A 24778-nucleotide genomic window follows, 5' to 3' on the forward strand; every position below is an offset into this window, starting at 1 on the left:
CCCACCTTTCCTGTCTTGGACAGAGAAACTGGCCAAGGCCAGTACCTGTGCCCAAGATAGGCGTGTGCTACAACAGCTTGCTCTGAATGTGCACGTTAATCATTAGTCCAGTCCAGTCCAATTTCAACAATCAACTACTGGCTATAATCTACTGTTTCATTGGTAGACTGTGTCCAGTCACATGTTCCTTCTATTGCCTGTTATGGTCAGAAGTCAGAGTTTGTGTCCATGACAGGCATGCTTAAACAGTCTTCTGATGGAAACATACCAAACATTGCCCATACCTTCTTTGCACTAAAGTGGAATCAAGTTACAGCATAACAAGAAAATAACCTTGGGTTGTTGTTGTTTTATTTTTTTATTAATGGAATGTGGGCTTTTATCTCATTCTCACATATAACCCCAAAACTGGTTAATCCTGACACTTAATAACACAATATATTACTGGTTAAAACATCCAGCATGATCATTCCCATCTTAGCTGTTCTTCATTTTGATTGGATGACTTTAAAAAAAAAGGAGAGATTTATATGTGTTATTCATTTTGACTGGATGACTTTTAGAAAAACTTTATATGCGTTCTTCATTTTGATTGGATGACTTTTAAAAAAACTTTATATATGTGTTCATTTTTATTGGATGACTTTTAGAAAAGCTTTAAATGTGTTCTTCATTTTGATTGGATGACGTTTAAAAAAGCTTTAAATGTGTTCTTCATTTTGATTGGATGACATTTAGAAAAGCTTTAAATGTGTTCTTTATTTTGATTAGATGACTTTTAGAAAAGCTTTTAATGAGTTCTTCCTAGTCAAAAACAAGCAGATCCATGCATGTTCAATGTTTATCAAAAAGATTCATACAGAGACAGGATTCTGTACAATCATTTTAATGGTGCTGTCATTCGTCTTATAATACTGGTAATATTCCCCAAACATTTTATACAAAATACCGATACATGTGAAATGTACAAAGATTAGAAAAATAGGTGAATAAAAATAAACAATGTATCACAGTCATTTCTTCAAAAATTGCTTACACTTTGTATGACATACATGTATAATTACTGCAACAAAACATATATATATATATATATAAATTATAACTTAAAACAAAATAGGCCCATAGGAACCAATATGAGGAGAAGGAAAAAAGTTCATAGAACTAGATACCAAACTTCCGTACACTATCATATGTTTGAGATTTTTTTTCAGAAAGATTATTCTTTCATACAAATGTCCTACCAACAATGACATACATCTTCTTCTTTTGTATATTTACAAAATAGTGCTTAAGGGTAATTTACCTTCCTGAAACCATGAATTTAAACAAAGAGCCATTATCAGGTTTCTTATAAAGAATATAGTGTTGGTGATTATTGTCTATTGTAGAATTTGAAAGCCTCCTTTCATGATACATTGTTTGAAGATGATGAAAATCTGAAGGTTGTACAAAGGGTGGTTAATGGGCCAGCCAGAAGGAAGGAAAATGTTTTATTTAACGACGCACTCAACACATTTTATGTACGGTTATATGGCATAAGACATATGGTTAATGACCACACAGATATTGGGAGAGAAAACCTTATATATGCATCATCCCACAGACAGTCGTGGTGCACTGGATGGAACAAGAAATAGCTCAATGAGCCCACCGATGAGGATCGATCCTAGGCTGACTGCGCATCAAGCGAGTGCTTTACCACTGGGCTATGCCCTGCCCAGCCAGCCAAAAGAGTTCTAATTAGTTTCAGTAGCTAGAAGATAACTGGACCAAATGAAATGAAGTCAAGCTGATTTTACTGAAAAGCAATGTAGAAAGATTTGGTAGACTGTTATTGCTTTCAGTACTTAGTTCTATGAATGTTTTGACTGCTCCTCATATCTGTAGTGGGAGGCACAAGATATAGTGGGGTGGGCTGGGGGTGCACTAGGAAAAACAAAATCTTTGGATGGCTTCAGACTTGATTTCATAGCATTTTGAAAAAAAAAAAGAGGAATTCTTTCAATAGCACTTTTCAGCTGTTTTAAAGGTTATTTTCTGTACAGAACGGGATGAAAACCCCCCACATTTTATAGTCCTCGAGTGGGGGTAGGGACACAGACCCCCCCCCCCCCAAAGGTCCACTAGGTTTCCTATGGGCCTGTGAATCCAAAACCAAGAGATCACACATTGAGTTAATTCTCAGAAATACTAAAAGCCAACTTTTAAAACACAAACTGTGTACTGTAAACCAACTCATAACAATATAATTACCGTAAATCAAATTTTGTTTCCAACAATGATTTCCTTTTCTTTTCTTTTAACCTTTCCGTTTTGTTTGACATTCAAATTCGGATGTTTCGCATTCACTTTAGGACATCATTAAAAATCTATCCATTTTGTAATACTTTTATTTTATTTTTCAAAAACACAATAACTGAAAAAATAAAATTACATGTCTATTAATGAATACCACTAATAAAATGGTGGGCTTGAACTATAGCAGGTGTGTACCACTGATAATAGTCATGGATAGCTCTGGGTGAGCAAAACAATTCGCAAAATTGTTTATTAAACTTAAAAAATTACAGAAATCCTCAGGGTTTTTTCTAATTTCTTTTTAACATAAATTAAAATTAAAATTAAAATTCGCCAACTGCTTTAAAAATTCGCTATTAGCGAATATGGCGAGTGCCAGAGCTAGCCCCGATAGTATAACTAACTTATCTTGTGATTATTAAAATGCCCCTTTCACGTAGCAGTTGGTTACAGGAAACAGTATGTTTTAAGGGTTTGCTATAACAGGGTCATACCAAGCCTAAACTAAATGGGATAGGGGGGGGAGGGGGGAGTAGTAAAAACAAAAAGAATTGGAGCACAGTGTACAAAAAGGGATGAATTTAGGAAGCCTGTTTTTCTTACACACAGGTTCTTAAGCATTCAATGTTGTAAATATATGGAGTTACATGCATGGAAATGTTAAAGTTTGTTTTGTTTAATAACACCATTAGAGCACATTGATTAATTAATCATCGGCTATTGGATGTCAAACATTTGGTAATCAGAGAAAACCCGCTACATTTTTCCTAATGCAGCCAGGGATCTTTTATATGCACCATCCTAGAGAGGATAGCACTTTCCCCACTTACATGCGTGCATATCAAAAACAGGCCTCTGAAAATTGTGATAAGTTTAGTTTGCATAACCCATTTTTTGTTCGCGTACTGAATCTATGACATCATTTAAATGATTACCTGAATTTATTTTTGCGTTACCGATAAATGGTTTATGCAAATTTTTAATGGTCAGAGGCCTAAAAAACAGGCTTTGTAAATTCGCCCATAGGGTCTTCTCCAGGTAAAAAAAAATGACACTTTTAAATTAAAAACAGCCCTCTACATGGCAATCGATTTGGTCGCATATGCAACCATTTCTTTCATTTCGCGACTAAAATATTTCATGCTATCTATATAAAAAAATACAAGTAAGCGCCATCTGGCTCCCAGATGGAAAAGTTAATGTCGAGGCCTGAAAAAGGAGTCTTTTTCGTACTTTCCGGAAAGCAGTTATCCCACCCCACCCATAACCTAACTTGGTACAACCCTGCTAAATATTACATTTGAGAAAATCTTTTCATGCACTGCAATCCTGTATCGCTGTTGGCCTGTTGTTAAAGAGACAGCCATCAATATGTTGCCACTGTAAGATGTTTCTAACTTATAAATAAAAATATTTAATGACTAAAAATATATCCTTTAATACAGTTTATGGTTTAGAAATTCAGTGTCTACGTATTCAATGTGTTTCTTGTTGTCGATATCCTGATGTTAGCTAGCTAGTAGGAATGGAGTGGGAGCCGTGTCCTCTCCCCCCTCGTCCCCCACACTTGAGGACAAAAATTTACTTTTTTGGTCATACTCCATATAAATAAAGATACAAATCTGGTTAAAGATATTCGAAGCTATCTTAGAGCTACAACAACCCCTACAATTAAGAAAATGTCCACGGCAAAAAAAAAAAAATCGCCACTGAAAAAAATCCTGAATATAGCCCCAAGGCAAAAACGTGCCATGAAGACCTAACAACTCCACGGCAATCTTCATGACATTGCCGATTGCCATGAGCAATTGCAGGTGTTGTACCATATTATAAAATCATCACAGAATTATGTCAAAGCCTACAACAGTTTTATGATATCGTAGCGCTACGATGACTGCGAAAATACCGGCCCCGACTTGTAACCTTTCAATGGAGACTGTGCACCCCCCTCCCCCTCCAGATATTGTTCCTATGGGCCTAGGCCCTGTTTTATGAACCGATCTTAGCGCTAAAGTCACCATGAGTCACTAAGTTCTACTCCAGATATCGTTCCTGTTTTATGAACCGATCTTAGCGCTAAAGTCACCATGAGTCACTAAGTTCTACTCCAGATATCGTTCCTGTTTTATGAACCGATCTTAGCGCTAAAGTCACCATGAGTCACTAAGTTCTACTCCAGATATCGTTCCTGTTTTATGAACTGATCTCACTATAATCACTGTAAGTCACTAAGTTCTACTCCAGATATCGTTCCTGTTTTATGAACTGATCTCACTATAATCACTGTAAGTCACTAAGTTCTACTCCAGATATCGTTCCTGTTTTATGAACTGATCTCACTATAATCACTGTAAGTCACTAAGTTCTAGATAGGTGCATAAAACAGGGTCCTGATTAGTAAGCAGCCTCAACTGAATTTGATCTTCCAAAAATTTTGTACATAAGAAAAAATATATATTAGGAAATAAAATGAAGTTTGACCTAGTGCAAACACTATGACAATCAGAAACACATTTAATATACAGCCACTGATAATTTAAATGCAGATCAATGTATTTAATATGTAATTGTGGTCATTAAAACAAATCTGATAGTCGACAACATCGTAACAATGGCAACAGACTTGGGACATTCCCTGTGAAAATGGCCAGCGTATTGTTACAGATTTTCATCATGCATAGAACACGTCATACCAGATTTCTCCAGATTTCTTTAGCGACCTGTAAAACAAATAAAAACAATGGAAAATAAAGGAATGTAATTAAATTATGTTTCATTTTTATTTTTACAACAAACAATTATCAAACTGACCAGGCTACAGCAGCAAGGTTGAAATTTATTTTAAAAAATCAATAGCTGATACATATTACATTTATATATCAAATAAAAACACTATAGATTAGAAAGAAAGGAAGAACAGAACAACAGAACAAAGGAAATGTTTTATTTAACAACGCACTCAACACATTTTATTTACGGTTATATGGTGTCGGACATATGGTTAAGGACCACACAGATATTGAGAGAGGAAACCCACTCTTGTCACTTCATGGGCTACTCTTTGTATGACATACATATACTGAACAAAATAAGAAACTTCCACTAACTTTGCTTGAACATAACTTGATGAAAACAAACCTGGGGAATAATTGTTATATATGCATTTAAAGAGTGTTCCATGATGCATCGTTTGGTGCAAAAATCATGGCCATAGGTTAACAGAAACTGGGAGAAATTTTGACCAAGTGTGGTAGGGGTTAAAAATAAAAACACCCACTTAATAACTGGTATGACCACCTCTTGAATTGACCACTGCAGTGCATTGCAGGCGCATAGAATTGACTAAAGTGTTGATTTCTGCCTGTGGAATATTGTTCCATTCCTGAATGAGCGTTTGACGAAGTTTGTTGACGTTAGCGGGTGGGTTGGGACGACGCCTCAATTGTCGGTCCAGACTATCCCAGGCATGCTCGATGGGGTTGAGATCAGGACTTTTAGTGGGCCAGTCATCAATGAAATCAATATTATTTGTCCTAAGAAAATTTACAGTGTCTCTAGCTGTATGAGAGGTGGCATTATCATGCTGAAAAATCGAGAGGTTGGCCTTGTTATGGAACAGAGGAATGACGTGATGAGCGAGAATGTCATCGCGGTAACGTTGAGCATTTAAATTGCCATCAATGACGACTAGTGGTGAACGATAACCATGGGCAATGGCTGCCCAGACCATGACAGAACCCCCACCCCCAAAACGATCTCGTTCAAGAACACAACAGTCAGTATAGCGTTCATTTCTCCAACGGTAGATGCGCACCCTGCCATCACCACGTTGTAAAGAAAATCGGCATTCATCCGAAAAAAGAACGGTATTCCAGCGTCGCCGTATCCAACAAGTGTGTACACGTGCCCAATTAAGACGACGATGTTGCGTTAAAATGCATCTGACGTAAGGACGTCGTGCATGTAAACCGTTCTCCCGCAGACGATTACGAACAGTTTGCCCACTGATTCGGTTATTGTGAAGTCCAGGCGTGTTAGCAGCAGTAGCAGTGGCAGTTTGGAATCGATTACGCAAATGTGAGTTCATGATATAGCGGTCTTGACCATGTGTTGTAACACGCGGACGTCCACGAGGTGGCAAGTCGTTGGTGCTTACTGTCGTTCGAAATCTCACGCGAAGATTTCGTATCGCTCGACTAGAACTCCCAACATGCCTTGCAACGTCTTCTGTCGACATGCCAGCATCAAGCATGCCAATCGCCCGTTCGTGTAAATTATTGGGTATTCTTGGCATACTAAAAATGCTACAATGTAAAAAACGTTAATTTATTTACAAATTTTGAAGCGTTTTCGTTCACTTGACAACAATGTCAGTAAGACATGTAAAACAAATTGACCGAATACTACATGGGACATGTCGAACCATGCATGCATGTGCAAATTGAATTTCACGTTGTCGACGATTAACAGTGCAAAAATAATCGATAAAATTCATGAATCCTGATAATACAGCTCAAGGCTAATACTACCTATATAATTTCATTACACAATGAATTCTTTAACACAACAAATACTATATGTACAAATCAGAAGTTTCTTTTCTTGTTCAGTATATATAATTATTAATCGAAAAAAGAGTATCCCATGAAGTGGTGACAGCGGGTTTCATCTCTCAATATCTGTGTGATCCATAACCATATGTCCGACACCATATAACTGTAAATAAAATGTGTTAAGTGTGTCATTAAATAAAACATTTCCTTCCTTCCTTCCTTCCTTTACAGTGCTTACATGAAAGCAAAAGTGGCAATAACACTTTTTACTCGTTATTGGAAATACAAAGTAAAATAGATTTAAACGTACAGGTCATAGTTTGTAATTTTATTATAAACTTAACCTTTAATCACTGCATCACTTACCTGTATATATCAACAAAAGCTTGGTACAGGTTTTTACTTCGATATGATACCCCATAGGTCTTAGCCATGGATTCCACCAGTGGTTTCACTTTATAGTAGTTGTGTCGCGGCATAGTCGGGAATAAACTGAAATAAATATATGTATATTAGACAGAATATTAGAAAAACAATACGTTCAATTCATTATTAATTTAAAAACAATAAAACAAAGTACAAGTACAATCCAACCTCTGTTAAGCAGCCATCAGGGAACATTTTATTCAGTGTCATGTCGCGATTTGCTATGCAGACCGGCCTTGGTGGTGTTGTGGTTACGCCATTAGACATAAGGATGGTAGGTACAGGATTCGCAGCCCGGTACCGGCTTTCACCCAGAGCGAGTTTTAATGACTCCATGGGTAAGACAATTACATCCTCTTCTCTCTCACTAACCACTAACAATTAACATTCTATCCTGGACAGACAGCCCAGATAGCGGAGATGTGTGCCCAGGACAGCGTGCTTGAACCTTAACTGGATATAAGCACGAAAATAAGTTGAAATGAAAAATGCTATACAAATTTCACAGATTGCCACACAATTTTAAAACATTAAACAGTAGTTGCTAATCAATTTCCAATCGACTAGAAATATCGCTAATCAAGATTTTGAAAACAGAAATGTAATGTGTTGCCTGGCCACCAAATGAAGTATAAAAATGTGGCCTTTTAAAAGAAGTAGCTGCATAATTCAGGTCTGTTTATATTATATTAGATAACTTTGGAGAATAAAAATGGTGGCCGTTTAATACTTGTGCAGTTGTAACTGTACATGAAGAAGAAATGTTTTATTTAACGACACACTCAACACATTTTATTGACGGTTATATGGCATCAGCCATACGGTTAAGGACCACACAGATATTGAGAGGAAACCCGCTGTCACCACTTCATGGGCTACTCTTTTCGATGAGCTGCATGGAATCGTTTATATGAACCATCCCATAGACAGCAGAGCACATACCATGGCCTTTCATGTACCAGTCGTGGTGTACTGGCTGGAATGAGAAATAACCCAATGGGCCCACAGACGGGGATCGATCCCACACTGACAGCACATCGAGCGAGCGCCTTGCAACTGAGCTACATTCCATTATTAATCATCGGCTACTGGATGTCAAACATTTAGTAATTTTAACATATAGTCTTAGAGAGAAAACCCGCTACATTTTTCCATTAGTAGCAAGGGATCTTTTATATGCACTATCCCACAGACAGGATAGCACACACCACAGTCTTTGATATACCAGTTGTGGTTCACTGACTGGAACGAGAAATAGCCCAATGGGCCTAACGACCATACATTAAGCGAGTGATTTACCACTGGGCTATGTTCCTGTCCTCTCCCCCGCCCACACACAAAGAAGCAGACACACAGAAAAAATATGCAGTGAAACCTCAGTAAACCAGAATTCCCTCAAAACCGGATGTTTCACAGAGTCCCTTTTTAAAAACCAGGACAGAACTTAACCTCTGTAAACCAGATCCCTCCTAATAGTGGACATTTGTCTTGGTCACAAGGGTGTCCGGTTTAGAGGGGTTTCACTGCAGTACTCACTGGTGTTCAATCTGGAAGTTGAGATGCCCTGTGAACCAGTCGTTAAATAGACTGGGATCCACATTGCACGACGTTATGAGCTGAAGTTGGAACCACTCAAGATTCTTGTCCACGTCGATGTTATTCGGAATATGACTCATCTGTGTAACCCATAGAAACCAGTGACTCTCCAAACATCTACAAATAATATCTTCTAAATTACAATATATGACTCATATTCTAAATTACAATATATGACTTATCTGTGTCACACATAGAAACCAGTGACTCTCCAAAAACCTGCAAATAATATCTTCTAAATTACATTATATTTATAGGACTCATCTTCTAAATTACAATATATGACTCATCTATGTAACCCAGCAACTAGTGACTCTCCAAACACCTACAAATAATATCTTCTAAGTTACAATATATTACTTATCTGTGTTAGCCATTGTAATCACAGTCTCTCCAAATAATATTTTTGAGAGAGAGAGAGAGAGAGAGAGAGAGAGAGAGAGAGAGAGAGAGAGAGAGGGAGAGGGAGAGGGAGAGGGAGAGGGAGAGGGAGAGAGAGAGGAAGGAAAGATAGACAGAATGACTAAGTCTGTATATAAATGTATAGATCTACGACAATGATTTATTCCTGATATACACACTTACCTGGCAAACATGTAGAAGCAGAAAGCTCCCCAGTGTCCAAGCAGTGGTTCGTAGGTCAAGGAAATACCCGCAAAAAACAGCAGCGTCAAACCCAGATCCTAAAACAAAACCAAGTTGGCCGAGGTCAATATTAGAACATATCAATCAACACAAGTTACGTACGGTACAAAATGTAAACAAACACAAGGCCTGGTGCTTGTGAAACGTTCAGTCTAGACTCGAGACTCTAATAGAGTCTCAGACGTGAACGACATGACAACACCATCCAAATTGTTTGTATGTGATGTGAGATTGAGTCTGGACTCTAAAACGTTTAGTCTAGACTCGAGACTCTAATAGTCTGAGACGTGAACGACATGACAACACCATCCAAATTGTTTGTGTGTGATGTGAGATTGAGCCTGGACTCTAAATGTTTAGTCTAGACTCGAGACTCTAATACAGTCTGAGACGTGAACGACATGACAACACCATCCAAATTGTTTGTGTGTGATGTGAGATTGAGCCTGGACTCTAAAACGTTTAGTCTAGACTTGAGACTCTAACAGAGTCTGAGACGTGAACGACATGACACAAATTGTTTGTGTGTGATGTGAGATTGAGCCTGGACTCTAAAACGTTTAGTCTAGACTCGAGACTCTAACAGAGTCTGAGACGTGAACGACATGACACAAATTGTTTGTGTGTGATGTGAGATTGAGCCTGGACTCTAAAACATTTAGTCTAGACTCGAGACTCTAACAGAGTCTGAGACGTGAACGACATGACACAAATTGTTTGTGTGTGATGTGAGATTGAGCCTGGACTCTAAAACGTTTAGTCTAGACTCGAGACTCTAACAGAGTCTGAGACGTGAACGACATGACACAAATTGTTTGTGTGTGATGTGAGATTGAGCCTGGACTCTAAAACGTTTAGTCTAGACTCGAGACTCTAACAGAGTCTGAGACGTGAACGACATGACACAAATTGTTTGTGTGTGATGTGAGATTGAGCCTGGACTCTAAAACGTTTAGTCTAGACTCGAGACTCTAACAGAGTCTGAGATGTGAACGACATGACACAAATTGTCTGTGTGTGATGTGAGATTGAGCCTGGACTCTAAAACGTTTAGTCTAGACTCGAGACTCTAACAGAGTCTGAGACGTGAATGACATGACACAAATTGTTTGTGTGTGATGTGAGATTGAGCCTGGACTCTAAAACGTTTAGTCTAGACTCGAGACTCTAACAGAGTCTGAGACGTGAATGACATGACACAAATTGTTTGTGTGTGATGTGAGATTGAGTCTGGACTCTAAAACGTTTAGTCTAGACTCGAGACTCTAACAGAGTCTGAGACGTGAACGACATGACACAAATTGTTTGTGTGTGATGTGAGATTGAGCCTGGACTCTAAACATTTTATAAGCATGGACCCAGGGTTAGCTCTGGCACTCATCTCCACCAATTACACATTTTTTAAAACAGTTGGTAAATTTTATTTTTTATCTGGGGAAATAATTTAAAGTATATTTTGCTTAAAAAGATAACTGGATTTCTGCAGTTTTTTAAGTTTAAAAGATAATTTGGCAGAATTTTCTTTGAACCCAAAGCTAGCCCTGAAGACTGAAAGCATGTCATAGACAGAATAAAAAACACTTACCAGCCAATCTTTTCTTTTGATCACAAAGTAGATGTTTTCAAGGTGAAAGTAGATAGGCAGCAACAGTGGTGGCCCCACTGGAACAAAGAAGAAAATTCAATAGTTTTATTACTTAAACATAAATTGTATACAGTTATCATAAGATTAAATGGTCATAATAAAAAAAAAAAAAAAAAAAAAACAGCCACTGAAGAAAAGAGCTCATAAATGGCATAAAAGTTAAAGTTTGTTTTGTTTAATGATACCACTAGAGCACAATGATTTATAAATCATTCGTTATTGGGTAATTTTAACATAAAATAGTCTTAGAGAGGAAACCTGCTACATTTTCCCATTAACAACAAGGGATCTTTTATATGCACCAAACCACAAACAGTTTAGCACATACCAGTCGTGGTGCACCAGCAGGAACAAGAAATAGTCCAATGGGCCCACCGATGGGATCAACCCCACAATAACAGCGCACCAAGCTAGGCTACGCCCCACCCATACAGGGCATAATGACAGAATATTAATTTGAAACATGGTAGTAAATAAATTTATTTGGATGTACTTTTTTGTAGGCATGCAATTCAGAGTATTATAGGATGTCAGACAAGCTTCCATTTCATATCATGATAATGGCCCCGAATGAAATAATTTTCAATTGTCACAAGCTTCAGTGAGTGACAATAAAAATTATTTCACCTGGACCATAAACATGATACAAAATGGTACAGAGTTTAATATCCTATTTATTATCCATAATCGATTTTAATTTAGTAACTGAACTCATTTGAATGATGTTCCGGTATGTTATAGTACATCAATTGCATGACATCACTTTATGTACTTAAGGATTGTCTTTTATTTCTTTTATGTTCATCGGGCTATGAACAAAAAAAATCCATATCCAGATGAACATAAAAGAAATAACAGACAATACTTATAAATAAATTTGAAATATACTTGTTAATAATAACACTAAAACTTCATACTTTATTTTGAACTATTTCTGGTGCATAAACAATAACATTCAACAAGACAACTTGCACATATACTCTTCAAAAAAAGAAACGCAAAAGGGTACAAATGGGTTATAACTCCGATTTTATGTTTCCTACCGGTTCATGCTTTGTGAATATAAGGTCATTGCATGTCCCAAACACATTCCCACGGTTACATTCGATAAAACGCAGCTACTGTACAATAAAGTTCCAAAATGTGAATATTCGCAAAAACGCAGCCATGTGCAAACCATGTCACCACTGCACGTGCGTTGTCTGCACGTGCAACATGAACACCGACAGTATAAAAGTGCAGGGTGTTCGCTTGCCCGGCCTCTGTATGTGGCCGACAGTTGACAATCCAGGACATGCCACGTCTCAGTGAACCGCAGAGAAACAATGCCATCGGCCGACTAGACGCAGGCAAATCCAGAACGGCCGTTGCAAGGGCATTCCATGTGTCCCCAAGCACCATCTCCAGACTGTGGGACCGTTACCAGCAACATGGCTCAACACGTGACCTCCCTAGATCCGGTCAACCACGGGTCACTACCCCCGGGCAGGACCGCTACATCCGGGTACGCCACCTTCGGGAACGATTGACTACTGCCACCTCCACAGCCACAGCAATACCAGGTTTGCGCAGGATATCCGACCAGACCGTACGGAACCGCCTACGTGAGGTAGGAATTCGTGCCAGACGTCCAGTTCGAGGTGTCATCTTAACACCACAACACCGTCGACTCCGACTGCAGTGGTGCCAGATTCATCGACAATGGCCTCAACTGCGATGGAGACAGGTGTGGTTCAGTGACGAGTCCCGATTTCTGCTCCGACGTCATGATGGAAGATGTCGCGTGTATAGGCGTCGTGGTGAACGTTATGCGGCAAACTGCGTGCAGGAAGTGGACAGATTCGGCGGGGGTAGTGTCATGGTGTGGGCAGCCATCTCACACACTGGCAGAACTGACCTGGTCCACGTGCAGGGCAACCTGAATGCACAGGGCTACATTGACCAGATCCTCCGGCCACACATCGTTCCAGTTATGGCCAACGCCAACGCAGTGTTCCAACATGACAACGCCAGGCCTCACACAGCACGTCTCACAACGGCTTTCCTACAGAACAACATGAATGTCCTTCCTTGGCCATCGATATCACCGGATTTGAACCCCATTGAGCATCTATGGGACGAGTTGGACCGACGCCTCCGACAGCGACAACCACAGCCCCAGACCCTGCCCGAGCTGGCAGCAGCCTTGCAGGCCGAGTGGGCCACCATCCCCCGGGACGTCATCCGTACTCTGGTTGCTTCAATGGGCAGGCGGTGCCAGGCAGTTGTCAACACACGCGGAGGCCACACCCGGTATTGACTCCAGATGACCTTGACCTTGGTGGTGTGTCCTATCACTTACTCACAATGGACTAGAGTGAATTGTGAACAATCCTGCAACATTTGGTAATTATCGGACTCACCATTCAATAATTAAATCAATTCTCCAAATGTTACGACAATGTGGTTTTGCGTTTCTTCTTTTGAAGAGTATATAAAATGACGTCATCAGATATAACGTTCCCTGATGACATAATCTTTACATTTATTGAGAAATGAACAAACTCCCATTGCTACGTCTGGACTAACGGATGATGTTACGCTGTAATGAATGTAACCGAAATTTAATTATTTTGAAATGAACCAAGATATCTTTAACCATATGGGTCATAATGATCTTTACATATCACAAGAAAAATTAAGAAATAGTTTTGGTCATGCTAAAAAATTATGACAATTCCCCTTTAACTGTGGCCTCACACTTAACCTTCAGACTACTGCAGGCAAGATATCAGTCGACATACTGTACACTGTATAGGTTGGACTATACCAATTCAAATCCCATAGGCGACCATGTTAACGTTTGTGTTTAAAAACACTATATGCAATATATCAACCAAACTGTGACCCATAAATATCAGTACTACAACCCCTACCTCAAAGTATTAACTGCAGAAAATGGTACCTTTCATGGCTCATTTTCGGTATAACCAGATGTTTCTGCAACACCCCTAGTTTCGCACAAAATTTTAGTACTTTTTTTTACAGGTACCCCATACATGTTCCAAGCACAAGGCTACTTGACACGGTGGTACTACATCAAATAAAATTGCATACATTTTTAGCCCAGATGAAACTAATTTTTTTTACAACCAACACACTCACATTTATAACCAATCACAGGACTTGTGGTGTTAACTTCTCTATCAAAAGTTCGGTACACCTCGAACTTCAACCCAGCCGGAAATTAATTGGTATAGTGCAACCTTTTTTTGTTTTGAAAATAGCTTGTAATTTTGAGCTGAAAAAGTGGTTTTCGGCAAGTATTTTCGCTTGACAACAATGGCGGCACGTCGCAGTAATTTTCAGGGATCGATAGCCGATTGTGACAGCTAATTTGATAATAAATTTGATCATTTTACCAACATAGAAAATCACCAAATACTGGGATATTAATCATAGTTCTTCTTTTTTTTTAAATTCTGGTCAGAAAACCACTGGTATCGAGAATAATAGACATAAATACTGGACAGCTGGCCACAAATGCTGGTAAGTAAACGGAAGGGTTTTTTTTGGCCTAATTTTAGTCAACATTAACTGATCTAAAATATCATTAAAATGATAAAAACCCACGAAAATAATACTTACCGATTCAAATATGAACTTTATTTTATGTATTTATATATAATTTAAGTGAATATATGTGAGTAAAAATTATAAACTTGTACCCACTCAATGTGGTTTTTGTCAAAAATTAATCCAGTAGTCTAAAGGTTAAGTAGAATTTTTGTGATTTTCTGATACTTACGCAGAAAGAAGTACTGGTGTTGAAAGTTGTACGGCATAACGCCCTTCTTCCTCTTTGCCCAGGACACTGGCATGTAATCTCCTAAGAGAAACAGGTAACCAATGGCAATATCGGGGTCTTTTCGGATAGTGTTTGGTTTGGCATGATGTTGGTTGTGACGGAAATTCCACCAGTGGGAGGAGGCACCCTAGACAATGTTAAAAAGAAAAAATATAGAAAATATTTAAAGGTCTAAAACAAAATGTGTCCCACAGGTACTCTTACATATAAACATTTTATCAGGGTGTACAAGAAATTTGATAATATGTATTTTTATACCTGTTTTCAATACTATTTGTAAAATTTTCCCTGGTTTAAAAAAAAAAATGTAATGCTTAAGCAACATTTTAAATCTGACCCTGGTGCAAATTAATTTATACAAACTGAGTCTGCAAATGGTCAGGGGTTTTAAAACATTATGATATGTCCTAAATCTCAAAAATCTCTGAAAAGTACATAAACATCCTAAACCTTACCAGGTGCAAAAAACTACAGAACGTGAGTCTGTACACAATTTGTTTTGTGAAAATAATAATTCTTCCATATTATCGGAAACTTTAATTTATTATCAGCTGGTGAAATCTGTACATTTAAATAAGTTATTTTTCACTGAAGACAGTTGAAAATCACCACACAAAAGCTTAAAGTGTATGCATCATTTTTCAAATATGCAAAATCTGTTATAAATATCTATAAACACAGGACACACCAAAAAACACAATGGAGATGTAGAAAGTAATATTTTTAGTTTTTTAGCATTCCTTCCAGTTATGCACTATTCTTTGAGTTCCATATTTTAAACCAAAGAGCCTACCTTGAGAATGTTGATTGTGATGTAATGAAACACATGGTTCATTCTGTTTGTTTTGAACACCGACAGATGTCCATAATCATGCTGAGTCCATCCGGCCTGAGCCTGAAACAAGAAAACAACAAAGTATACTTAACCTGACCTCTCACTAATGGCATTTTGTCAGCCTCTTAATATACTTAATTGCCCAACTAATTTTTAGAGTTTTTGAGAGAAATTTAAAAAAATGGAAAGAAGGAAGGAAATGTTTTATTTAATGACGCACTCAACACATTTTATTTACAGTTATATGGCGTCAGACATATTGTTATGGACCACATAGATATTGAGAGAGAATAAATTTTCTTTAATTTGTTCTCGCTCGAATTATCTTAACCTTCTGTCTACTGCAGGCGAGATATCTCACCCGACGTCATTCAAGTCAAAATACTGTACACAGTGCATTTCCCAATTCATATTTCCCACCATTTTGCAGACAGCACTCACCGGAAACAATAATAGAACAACAGGAAACAGTTTAGTTCAGAGTAATGCAGCTTTAGTTTTTCATTTTTCAATGGAAAATACCTGTTGCAAAAGTGGTTTTCTGCAAGTATTTTTGCTCAACAACAATGGTGGAACATCACAGTCACTTTCAGGAATCGATATCTGATTGAGACAGCTGATAATTAATTTGACCGTTTTATCAACAACGAAAATTGCAAAATATTGGTAAATGAATCATAGTTCATTTCCAAAAACAATTCTGGTCACAGAAACACAGTTATTGGAAATAATGGACATAAATACTGCACATCTGGCCACAAATGCCCATAAGTAAATACAACTGTTTTTATCTTTTGCCTAATTTTAATCAACAATAACTAATCTAAAATATCATAAAAATTTGAAAAACTTACAAAAATAATACTTACTGATTATAATACAAACTTTATTTTATGTATTTAAAAAAAATTTAAGCGAAAATATGTGAGTAAAAGTTATAAATTTGTACCCTCTCAACATGGTTTTTGTGAAAAATTAATTCAGTAGTCAGCCGATTAAAGAATTAATTTCTGTTTGTATAAAACAAAGCTTCTTCCATTTTCCTCAAAAGCTCTAAAAATAGGTTAGGCAATTATACTATTCCAACTAGCAATGAAAGGGCTAAAATCTTCCAGTATGTCCTGGACTAACTATTCTGGTCACATAATGAAACAGGGTTTGGTGCACATGCGCAAACCAATAGGATAGAGTTTGAGAGCTCTCTGTTTAAAAACTAAGGAATAATTGTTTTTGGATATTTTTCTTTGTCTGTAAGACGAAATATTCTTTGAAAACAGTTTCAGGTATCTTCTGGAGTGTGTGGTGACAATGTGGACGACATAAGAAAGTTTTCGTACATGGATGATAAACATGCAGTGTTGCCTCGACAATTTTTTATTCTATTTAAAAGAACCCCAACAGAATGCTATATTTTACTTCCTGTTTTGTGTTCTGTTGAAAGTGTAGATACATGTATAAAACATGCTTGAAAAAACATACCATCAACAGGTACAAGTCATTAGTTATTTTGACATCTGTATGTCTATTATGTTACCATAAAATGTTTTTATTATATAAATACCACACATTATTTTATGTAACATGATATCATTATTACATTATATTTACATGTATGGAAGGAAGGAAATATTTTATTTAACGACACACTCAACACATTTTATTTACGGTTAGGCCCCCCCCCCAAAAAATAGGCGTGTTTCCGATTGTATCCCCCAAAAAATTAGGGTAGGTAGGTAGGGTTGGTTTTTTTTTTTGTTTTTTTTGTTTTATTTTGTTTTTTAAATTGAATACTATAATAATAATAATAATAATAATAATAATTATTATTATTATTTATATTATTATTTATCATCATTATCAGTGTTATTGTTATTGTTGTAGTAGTAGTATTGGTATGCACTGTTTGTGTATTTCCTTAAATTAATGGGACATTTGTATTAATTAAAACTAGGGACGGTCAGTCGACCGGAAACACCTATTTTTGGGGGAGGCCTTATATGGCGTCAGACATATGGTTAAGGACCACACAGATATTGAGAGAGAAAACCCGCTGTCGCCACTTCACGGACTACTCTTTTCAATTAGCAGCAAGGGATCTTTTATATGCACCATCCCACAGACAGGGTAGTACATACCAAGGTCTTTGATATACCAGTCGTGGTACACTGGCTGGAATGAGAAATAGCCCATTGGGCACATCGATCCCAGACCGACCGTGCATCGAGTGGATGCTTTACCACTGGGCTACGTCCCGCCCCTTACATGTATGGATTTAAAACGGCAGTCCTAACTTTGTAGATATGACTGTAATATGTTTTTTGCTAACATAAATGAATTTTTTTGAAAAATAATATATTAATTGATTACATTTGTTCTTGCCTAGAATATCAGTGTTTGTATATCCAAAATGGTTTTTGTCAGCTAATCATTGTGGTAGCTCAAACTGGATTTAAGCCATATTATATTTGTTTGTAATACAAAATTATTTGTAAGTAAAATCCAAATTTAGTTACTACAAACATTGGGATAATTAGCAGTGGCAGACCCAGGAAATATATTGAGGGAGAGACTAAAGGAAGAAGGGCACATGGACGAACCAGTGAAAAGGGGAAACAAAATTAAAGTTGTTTTTAATAAGCCAGAAAAGAGAGGCACTTGATTAATTTGGGGGAGATGGGTCTTCTGGCCTCCCCCTTAGATCTGCCTCTGATTAGAATCATTTTAGATATTGAGACACACTCCAAGTGAGAAAATTATATTAATACGTAATTTTAATCATTAAAAATTCTCGATTAACCAAAACATTTTACAGTGAATACAAATTCAGAAATCAGGGTGCAATTTGTTTTTAAAATTTTGATTAGCAGTTTTTCCTACTGGATAGAGAATTGATTAACAACTATTGGAATTTGATTAGCACTTTAATAAAATGAGTAAACATGAATAAAACACATTCTTTTCAATAAAATTGCATATTTCTTATACATGTATCTGTATTGTGGACTGCTTACCCCAAAATAAAACAAGTACAGAACAGTACATGTGAAGGGTCATCACTGTCACTTGTTTACAAGGCTGTATCCTCCGGAGGTCAGGGGGGGGGGGGGCAATTGCCCCCCCCCCCACCCAGAGAATCTCTTCTTTTTTTTTCGGCTATATAGAAAATAGCATAGAAATGTCACGGTTTAATTTTTATAGTACAACATATTTCTGAATAATATTTGTCAATGGTTATGCTAAGCAGCTTGGTCATCTAACTTATTCAAAGTGATTTTTTAGTCTTTCCTTAGTTGATTTGTATGTCTGATCCAAAGTGCGATTGAAGCCCAAGAAAAATTCCTCATTTGGCTGATCATTCCAACGTATTCGGTGTTCATTTTTGTTATGAAAATGTACAATTCTTAAACGATATATATACGTATTTTACCGGAACATTATTTGCCGAGGCAATTCGAAATTAAAAACGCCAAGCTGTTAATTAGTCGATAATACCGTATGCATACGCAAACATTTTCGCGGCTAAAATAATTCGCGATCAAGCTTTCATTTTACATTTTCACGACAGTTTTTGCCAATAATAAAATTAATATCAACTGAACTCCTTTCAATGACAGTTTCACGTACGATATAATTATACTCGAGACATTCTCACCATGCGGTCCGTGTGCCGTTAGTCTTGTCCGCATGTATGTCTGATAATATATGATGCAGAAAACTTGAAAAATCACAAACTAGACCAAATACTATTTATTAGTAGTATTCATAGGTTGCATTTAGGTATACAAATAACGAAAGCCACAAGTATGTATCGAATATAAGAATAATCAGTGTAAAAACAACAAACTGAAATCTCGTAGTCACGAGATACCAGACGTGAGTTCAGCCAGCCGTTTGTCGCTAATGTTTGTCAGACTGTTTTTGACGCAACAAGTTAAACCGAACGACCACTTCGACAACCGGTCAAAATAATTATCAGACATTTTGACTACTGGCTATCGCTGAACGCAGATCATGCATAGCACCGAGTGTCACTTGTAGTATAAAACCATGTGGCAGGTAATTTGATGATAAAAATAAAGTGTATGCGATGCTCTATGTGTGTTGTATCTATAGGCATTATTCAAAGCTAAATCGGAAAAAGTTAACGCGTAATCAAATTCGCGGAGCTATCAGTATGTTCGCAATTTTCACGGTATATTTAATTCGTGAACATAATATATTTGCGTGCACGGTAGGCTACAAGTTCAGTGTACAAGGTCATAGCTGCTTGCAAATTAGGTTACCACGATGACATAGCAACAAGTACGTTACGTCACTATTCTTGTTAAAACGTCAAACATCCTCCGCGTATTCCGACAGTATTTTTTATTTGAAATACTAACACACGCGAGAAGGTTGTACACTGAGATAAATTTTAAAAATGTTTATCATTGGCGAATCAGTTACATGTACCTTGGCTGCGATCACGGAAAATCGACACCCCTAAGTGCGTTCTTCTCCCACAATCTCAATTCGGTTACAAAAAACATGCATCGCAAACTGCTAGTCATTGTTACAATATTGCATCGCGATCGCAAGATTTTGCATCGCTTTTTGCGATGTGAACCCGATCATTTTGCAGCCTGGAAATGCCTCTTTAACTTGTGTGATTTTTACCTAAATGGGTGGGACATAGCCCAGTGGTATAGTGCTCACTTGATGTGCAGTCGGTTTGGGATCGATCCCAGTCGGTGGGACTATTAGGCTATTTCTCATTCCAGCCAATGCTCCACGACTGGTATTTATAAAGACTGTGTATGTGTTAGTCTGTATGTGGGATATGGTGCATATATAAAAGATTGCTACTAATGGAAAAATGTAGCGGGTTTCCTCTCTGTGTCTATGTCAAAATTACCAAATGTTTGACATCCAATAGATGATGATTAATAAATCAATGTGCTCTAGAGGTGTTGATAAACAAAACAAACTTTTTACCTGGAATGTTGCAAACACAACTGCTGATGCAATGTAGGGCAGCCAGCCCGTACCGTAAATCCTCATAATACTGCCGGCAATAACCATCATTACAATGAGATGGACGAAGTGAGCCACAAAGAACCATGGGTTGGTTTTCAGCCATCCCATGTCCTCAACAGTCTTCCGTAACTTGCGGAATTCCAGCTGAAGGGCGGTCTGAGAAAAATAAAAATAAACATAAAGCAAAAAATAGTTCAGACAAGGGCATAAAATGTCTAAATCGGGTCAAAACCTAATTTGGTCTGACATTATTAGAACAAAATTAAAACTGGTTTGGAAATAAAAACACGCACTATTTTTATGTATAGTTTCCCCCAAAAAAAGCGGTTGAGAAATAAATAAAACTGTAATACATAATTATTATGTACATGTATATTAAAAAAACATTTATTGTGTTTTTAAGGCCCCCATATTGCTTTATCAACTGGTTTTGTCTTGCAATGTGAGACAACTTTATTTGATTGTTTGCTCGCTACTTCCTCCCTGTTAGTTGGAGAACCAGTTTAATAACATAAAAGTACTTCATTTATGATTTTAAACAATTAAACAAAGTGGAATATACTAGATACAAGGCAAGAATTTCACGTCAGAGAGGTTTTTTTCAAGTATTCCACGAGAAATACTATTTTCATCCATTTGCCACGACCTTTGGAATACCAGTCATGGGGAACTGATTGAATGGGTCTGCCAAGAAAGTTTGATCCCCCAAATCAAGCACCTGAGCTAAATTCCATTTCATTTATGTATATGTGTGTATGTTTGTGGTGTGTGTATTTTTAAATTCATTTCAACTTAGTTTTGTGCTTATATCCAATTAAGGTTCAAGCATGCTGTCCTGGGCACACACCTCAGCTATCTGGGCTGTCTGTCCAGGACAGTGACATAGTTGTTAGTGGTTAGTGAGAGAGAAGAGGGTGTAGTGGTCTTACACTTACCCATTGAGTCATTAAAACTTGCTCTGGGTGGGAGCTGGTACCGCGCTGTGAACCCAGTACCTACCAGCCGTATGTCCAATGGCTTAACCATGATATCACCAAGGCCGGTGGTGTATGTAAGTTTGTGCTGTGTGTATGTGTGTGTGTGTGTGCATGAGTGCGTGTACTAGAGTGAAGTTATAATAGCTGTATATGCATGGTATTGTGGTCTATGAAAGTATGCCTTGTGGTCCAATACCTCTGACTTCAGCACTTGAGGTTTCTGTTAGGGTTACTTAGTCCATATCAGTTCAGTCTCTACCCATTGACCAATCCAGCTTGGGTGTCCCTAACAGGAGCTGAAAATCCTTCTGGCATAGCTCTCTGGGTCATTGAGACATACAAGGCCCATCACCATGTCAAGGAATGGACCATGAAGGGGGTGTACTAGAGTGTCATTCAGCATTCTATAATGTATACAGTTACTCAGTAATATATGCACATACTGGTTTGTAGTCGGACAGCTCTCCAATGAGTATCGTCTTGAGAAATTTGGAGACAAGCTCTTTGTCATTATGGAAGGCAACCCAGGCATCCTGTTAAAAAAAAAGAAGAGTATTTTAATTATCATGACATGACTGTTAAAAATAAAAAAACATATAATGGAAATCGATTTAAAACATCTGATTAATTACTCCATAGTGATGACCTAGATGTCACCCACTAAGATTAACACTACTGTGCATTATAAATATGTTTTAGTTGTAAAAAACCCAAACAAAAACATTTAAATGTGTTTAAGTCATAAGATCGACCTGCCTGGTTTTAATGGATATGTAACACAGTTATATATTTTGAACAACTTATTTAAAATAATTAGCATCAGATCTAATAGTCGCTCATGTCAAGTTGATACAGTTAATCCTATAAATCATAAATTCACACTTTTATTTTTTTTTTATTTGTTTTGGCACATTCTTGGCATGTCAATGATAATGTGGGTAAATACGGTAAAGGTAGATTTCAAGTTAACTAAAACTTTTTTATAGTAATTATCAATCAAGTTTATCCATTACTGTCAAAATATACATACATGTGACCATACAAAATAATAAGTAACTTACTGTCGCATCTTCGCCGGCATAATGACTAATAACTTTTGCTCCGCCGGGATGTTTTTTCGCCCATGATGTAATATCGTACACCTTGCCATCAATAACTAACCATTTGTCATCTGGTTTATTATGCAGTTTAACTTCATCCCAAGTATATACATTGTACTTTTTAACTCCATTCTGAAACGCCTCTTTCATTTTTGTAAATATTAAAATAGAAACAACAACGCTGCATGTGTTCGCAAACCAATGTTTCACTTAAAAAGTTTCCGGGGTCAAGTATGTACTATTTCTATACGCATTTAACATTTTACTCGATACACTTTAAAAGAAAAATAACATGTAATTGATAATTTCAAATTAAATTTGTTTACTGTATAGATACTTGTAAATTGCGTTGTAAATTTATTAATTATAGTTTATATTAACTAATTACAATTGGTCAACTCTTGATAATGATATAGAATATATTATTGGCAAAGACCAAAAGAACCTCGGCTGTTATATCGTAACCATAGATACTAACAGACATTGAATGGCTGCTAAGAGATGGGAAATCACAACGTGCATGGAACATAGTCGAGTATGCACGTTCTGTCACGTTCAGACTATGTTGTCATGTAATAAAACAGAAACCGGATATTTTTGTCACAATACATTATGCACTATGCAGGCGCGTGTGCAGGGGAGGGTTTCAAATGCCGGGTAGGCTTATATAGAGCTATGGGTGTTTGACTCGATCGAACCCCCCCCCCCCCCCCCACACACACACACACACCCACCCACCTAAAACCTTCCCTCATCAGTCTATACACCTGCATAAATTTCGTCACACTCTCCTGATAAGTCATTATTGTAAACACGTTTCTTTAATATGATAATAAGAACAATGCACATTGCAAACATTATCATTATCAAACGCGTAGAAGGTTTAGGCTATTTTGTTTCAACGACACCACTAGAGCAATTTTAATCATAGCTTATTGTATGTCAAAAAGTGGATAATTCTGATTTGTAGTAGAAAAAAACAAACACCAGACGTTTGTTTTGTTTAACGACACCACTAGAGCATATTGGTTAATTAACCATCGGCTATTGGATGTCAATTACATTTGGTAATTCTAATACATATATTATAGTGATCAGAGGATTTCATATGCACTTTTTCACACACAGGAAAGCACATACCACGGCCTTTGACCAGTTGTGGCAGGAACGAAAAAACGACAACAACCAGTCAGTTGAATGGATCCACCGAGGAGGTTCGATCCTGCGACGCAAGCACCTCAACCGACTGAGCTAAATCCCCCCCCCCCTCCTCTGTAGTAGAAGAAACTTGCTACCGTAGGCTACGTTTCCATTAGCAGCAAAGAGGCGGATGCGATGATCTCAGGGCCGTAGCTAGCAGGGAAAAAAATTCGGAAAGCATTATAGAAACTTAAAGAAAATTTTCTTCTTAACCGTTTAAGGAGTTTTAGACTATTAACTACTCAGTTGCGTCCCCCCCCCCCCCCCCCCCCCAACAATAAATCCTAGCTACGGTCCTGGATCTCAACAGCAAACATAAATTTATTTGTTTTCAAATTATATGAACATGCTCTGTGCCCTTTTCGTTGGAATCGACCATATATAAAAGATCCATTGCATTATTATTAAAAAAAATACAATACATGGAATACAACTAATATTGTCGGTAGAATTATGGAATGGTGAATACCTAGTGTCAGCCAGTTAATTTTGCCCAAATATCTCTATATCGTTTTTGCCCGAATCTGATGATTTGCTTCAGCTCGGGGTGGGATGGATGGGGGTGGGGACATATGACACGCACGCACGCGCGCACACTCACACACTTTCTTACAGTCGTAGGGCACTGGTTGGGATGGGG

At 37.4% G+C, this 24778-nt stretch overlaps 1 protein-coding gene across 1 annotated transcript; it reads right to left on the reverse strand.

Moving 5' to 3' along the window:
• Window positions 1-1588: 1588 nt before the first annotated feature.
• Window positions 1589-23231, reverse strand: LOC121387621 (acyl-CoA 6-desaturase-like). Its single transcript, XM_041518790.1, has 10 exons — window positions 22900-23231; window positions 22282-22371; window positions 20820-21017; window positions 15804-15905; window positions 14951-15137; window positions 11104-11180; window positions 9459-9556; window positions 8814-8990; window positions 7218-7343; window positions 1589-5018 (listed from the first exon to the last, which is right to left on the reverse strand). The coding sequence occupies exons 1-10, from the start codon at window positions 23086-23088 to the stop codon at window positions 4970-4972; spliced, it is 1293 nt and encodes a 430-aa protein (XP_041374724.1). The 5' UTR covers window positions 23089-23231; the 3' UTR covers window positions 1589-4969.
• Window positions 23232-24778: the final 1547 nt, after the last annotated feature.

This window comes from Gigantopelta aegis, chromosome 13, assembly GCF_016097555.1.
Source record: "Gigantopelta aegis isolate Gae_Host chromosome 13, Gae_host_genome, whole genome shotgun sequence".
Classification (NCBI taxonomy): Eukaryota; Metazoa; Mollusca; class Gastropoda; order Neomphalida; family Peltospiridae; genus Gigantopelta; species Gigantopelta aegis.

Coding starts and splice junctions, on each gene's coding strand:
- LOC121387621 (XM_041518790.1), bottom strand. CDS start 23,088: ATGAAAGAGGCGTTTCAGAATGGAGTTAAAAAGTACAATGTATATACT. Junction 21,018..22,281: donor AGCTGTCCGACTACAAACCA/GTATGTGCATAT, acceptor TATTTTTCTCAG/ACCGCCCTTCAGCTGGAATT. Junction 7,344..8,813: donor AACTTCCAGATTGAACACCA/GTGAGTACTGCA, acceptor TATTTATTTCAG/TTTATTCCCGACTATGCCGC.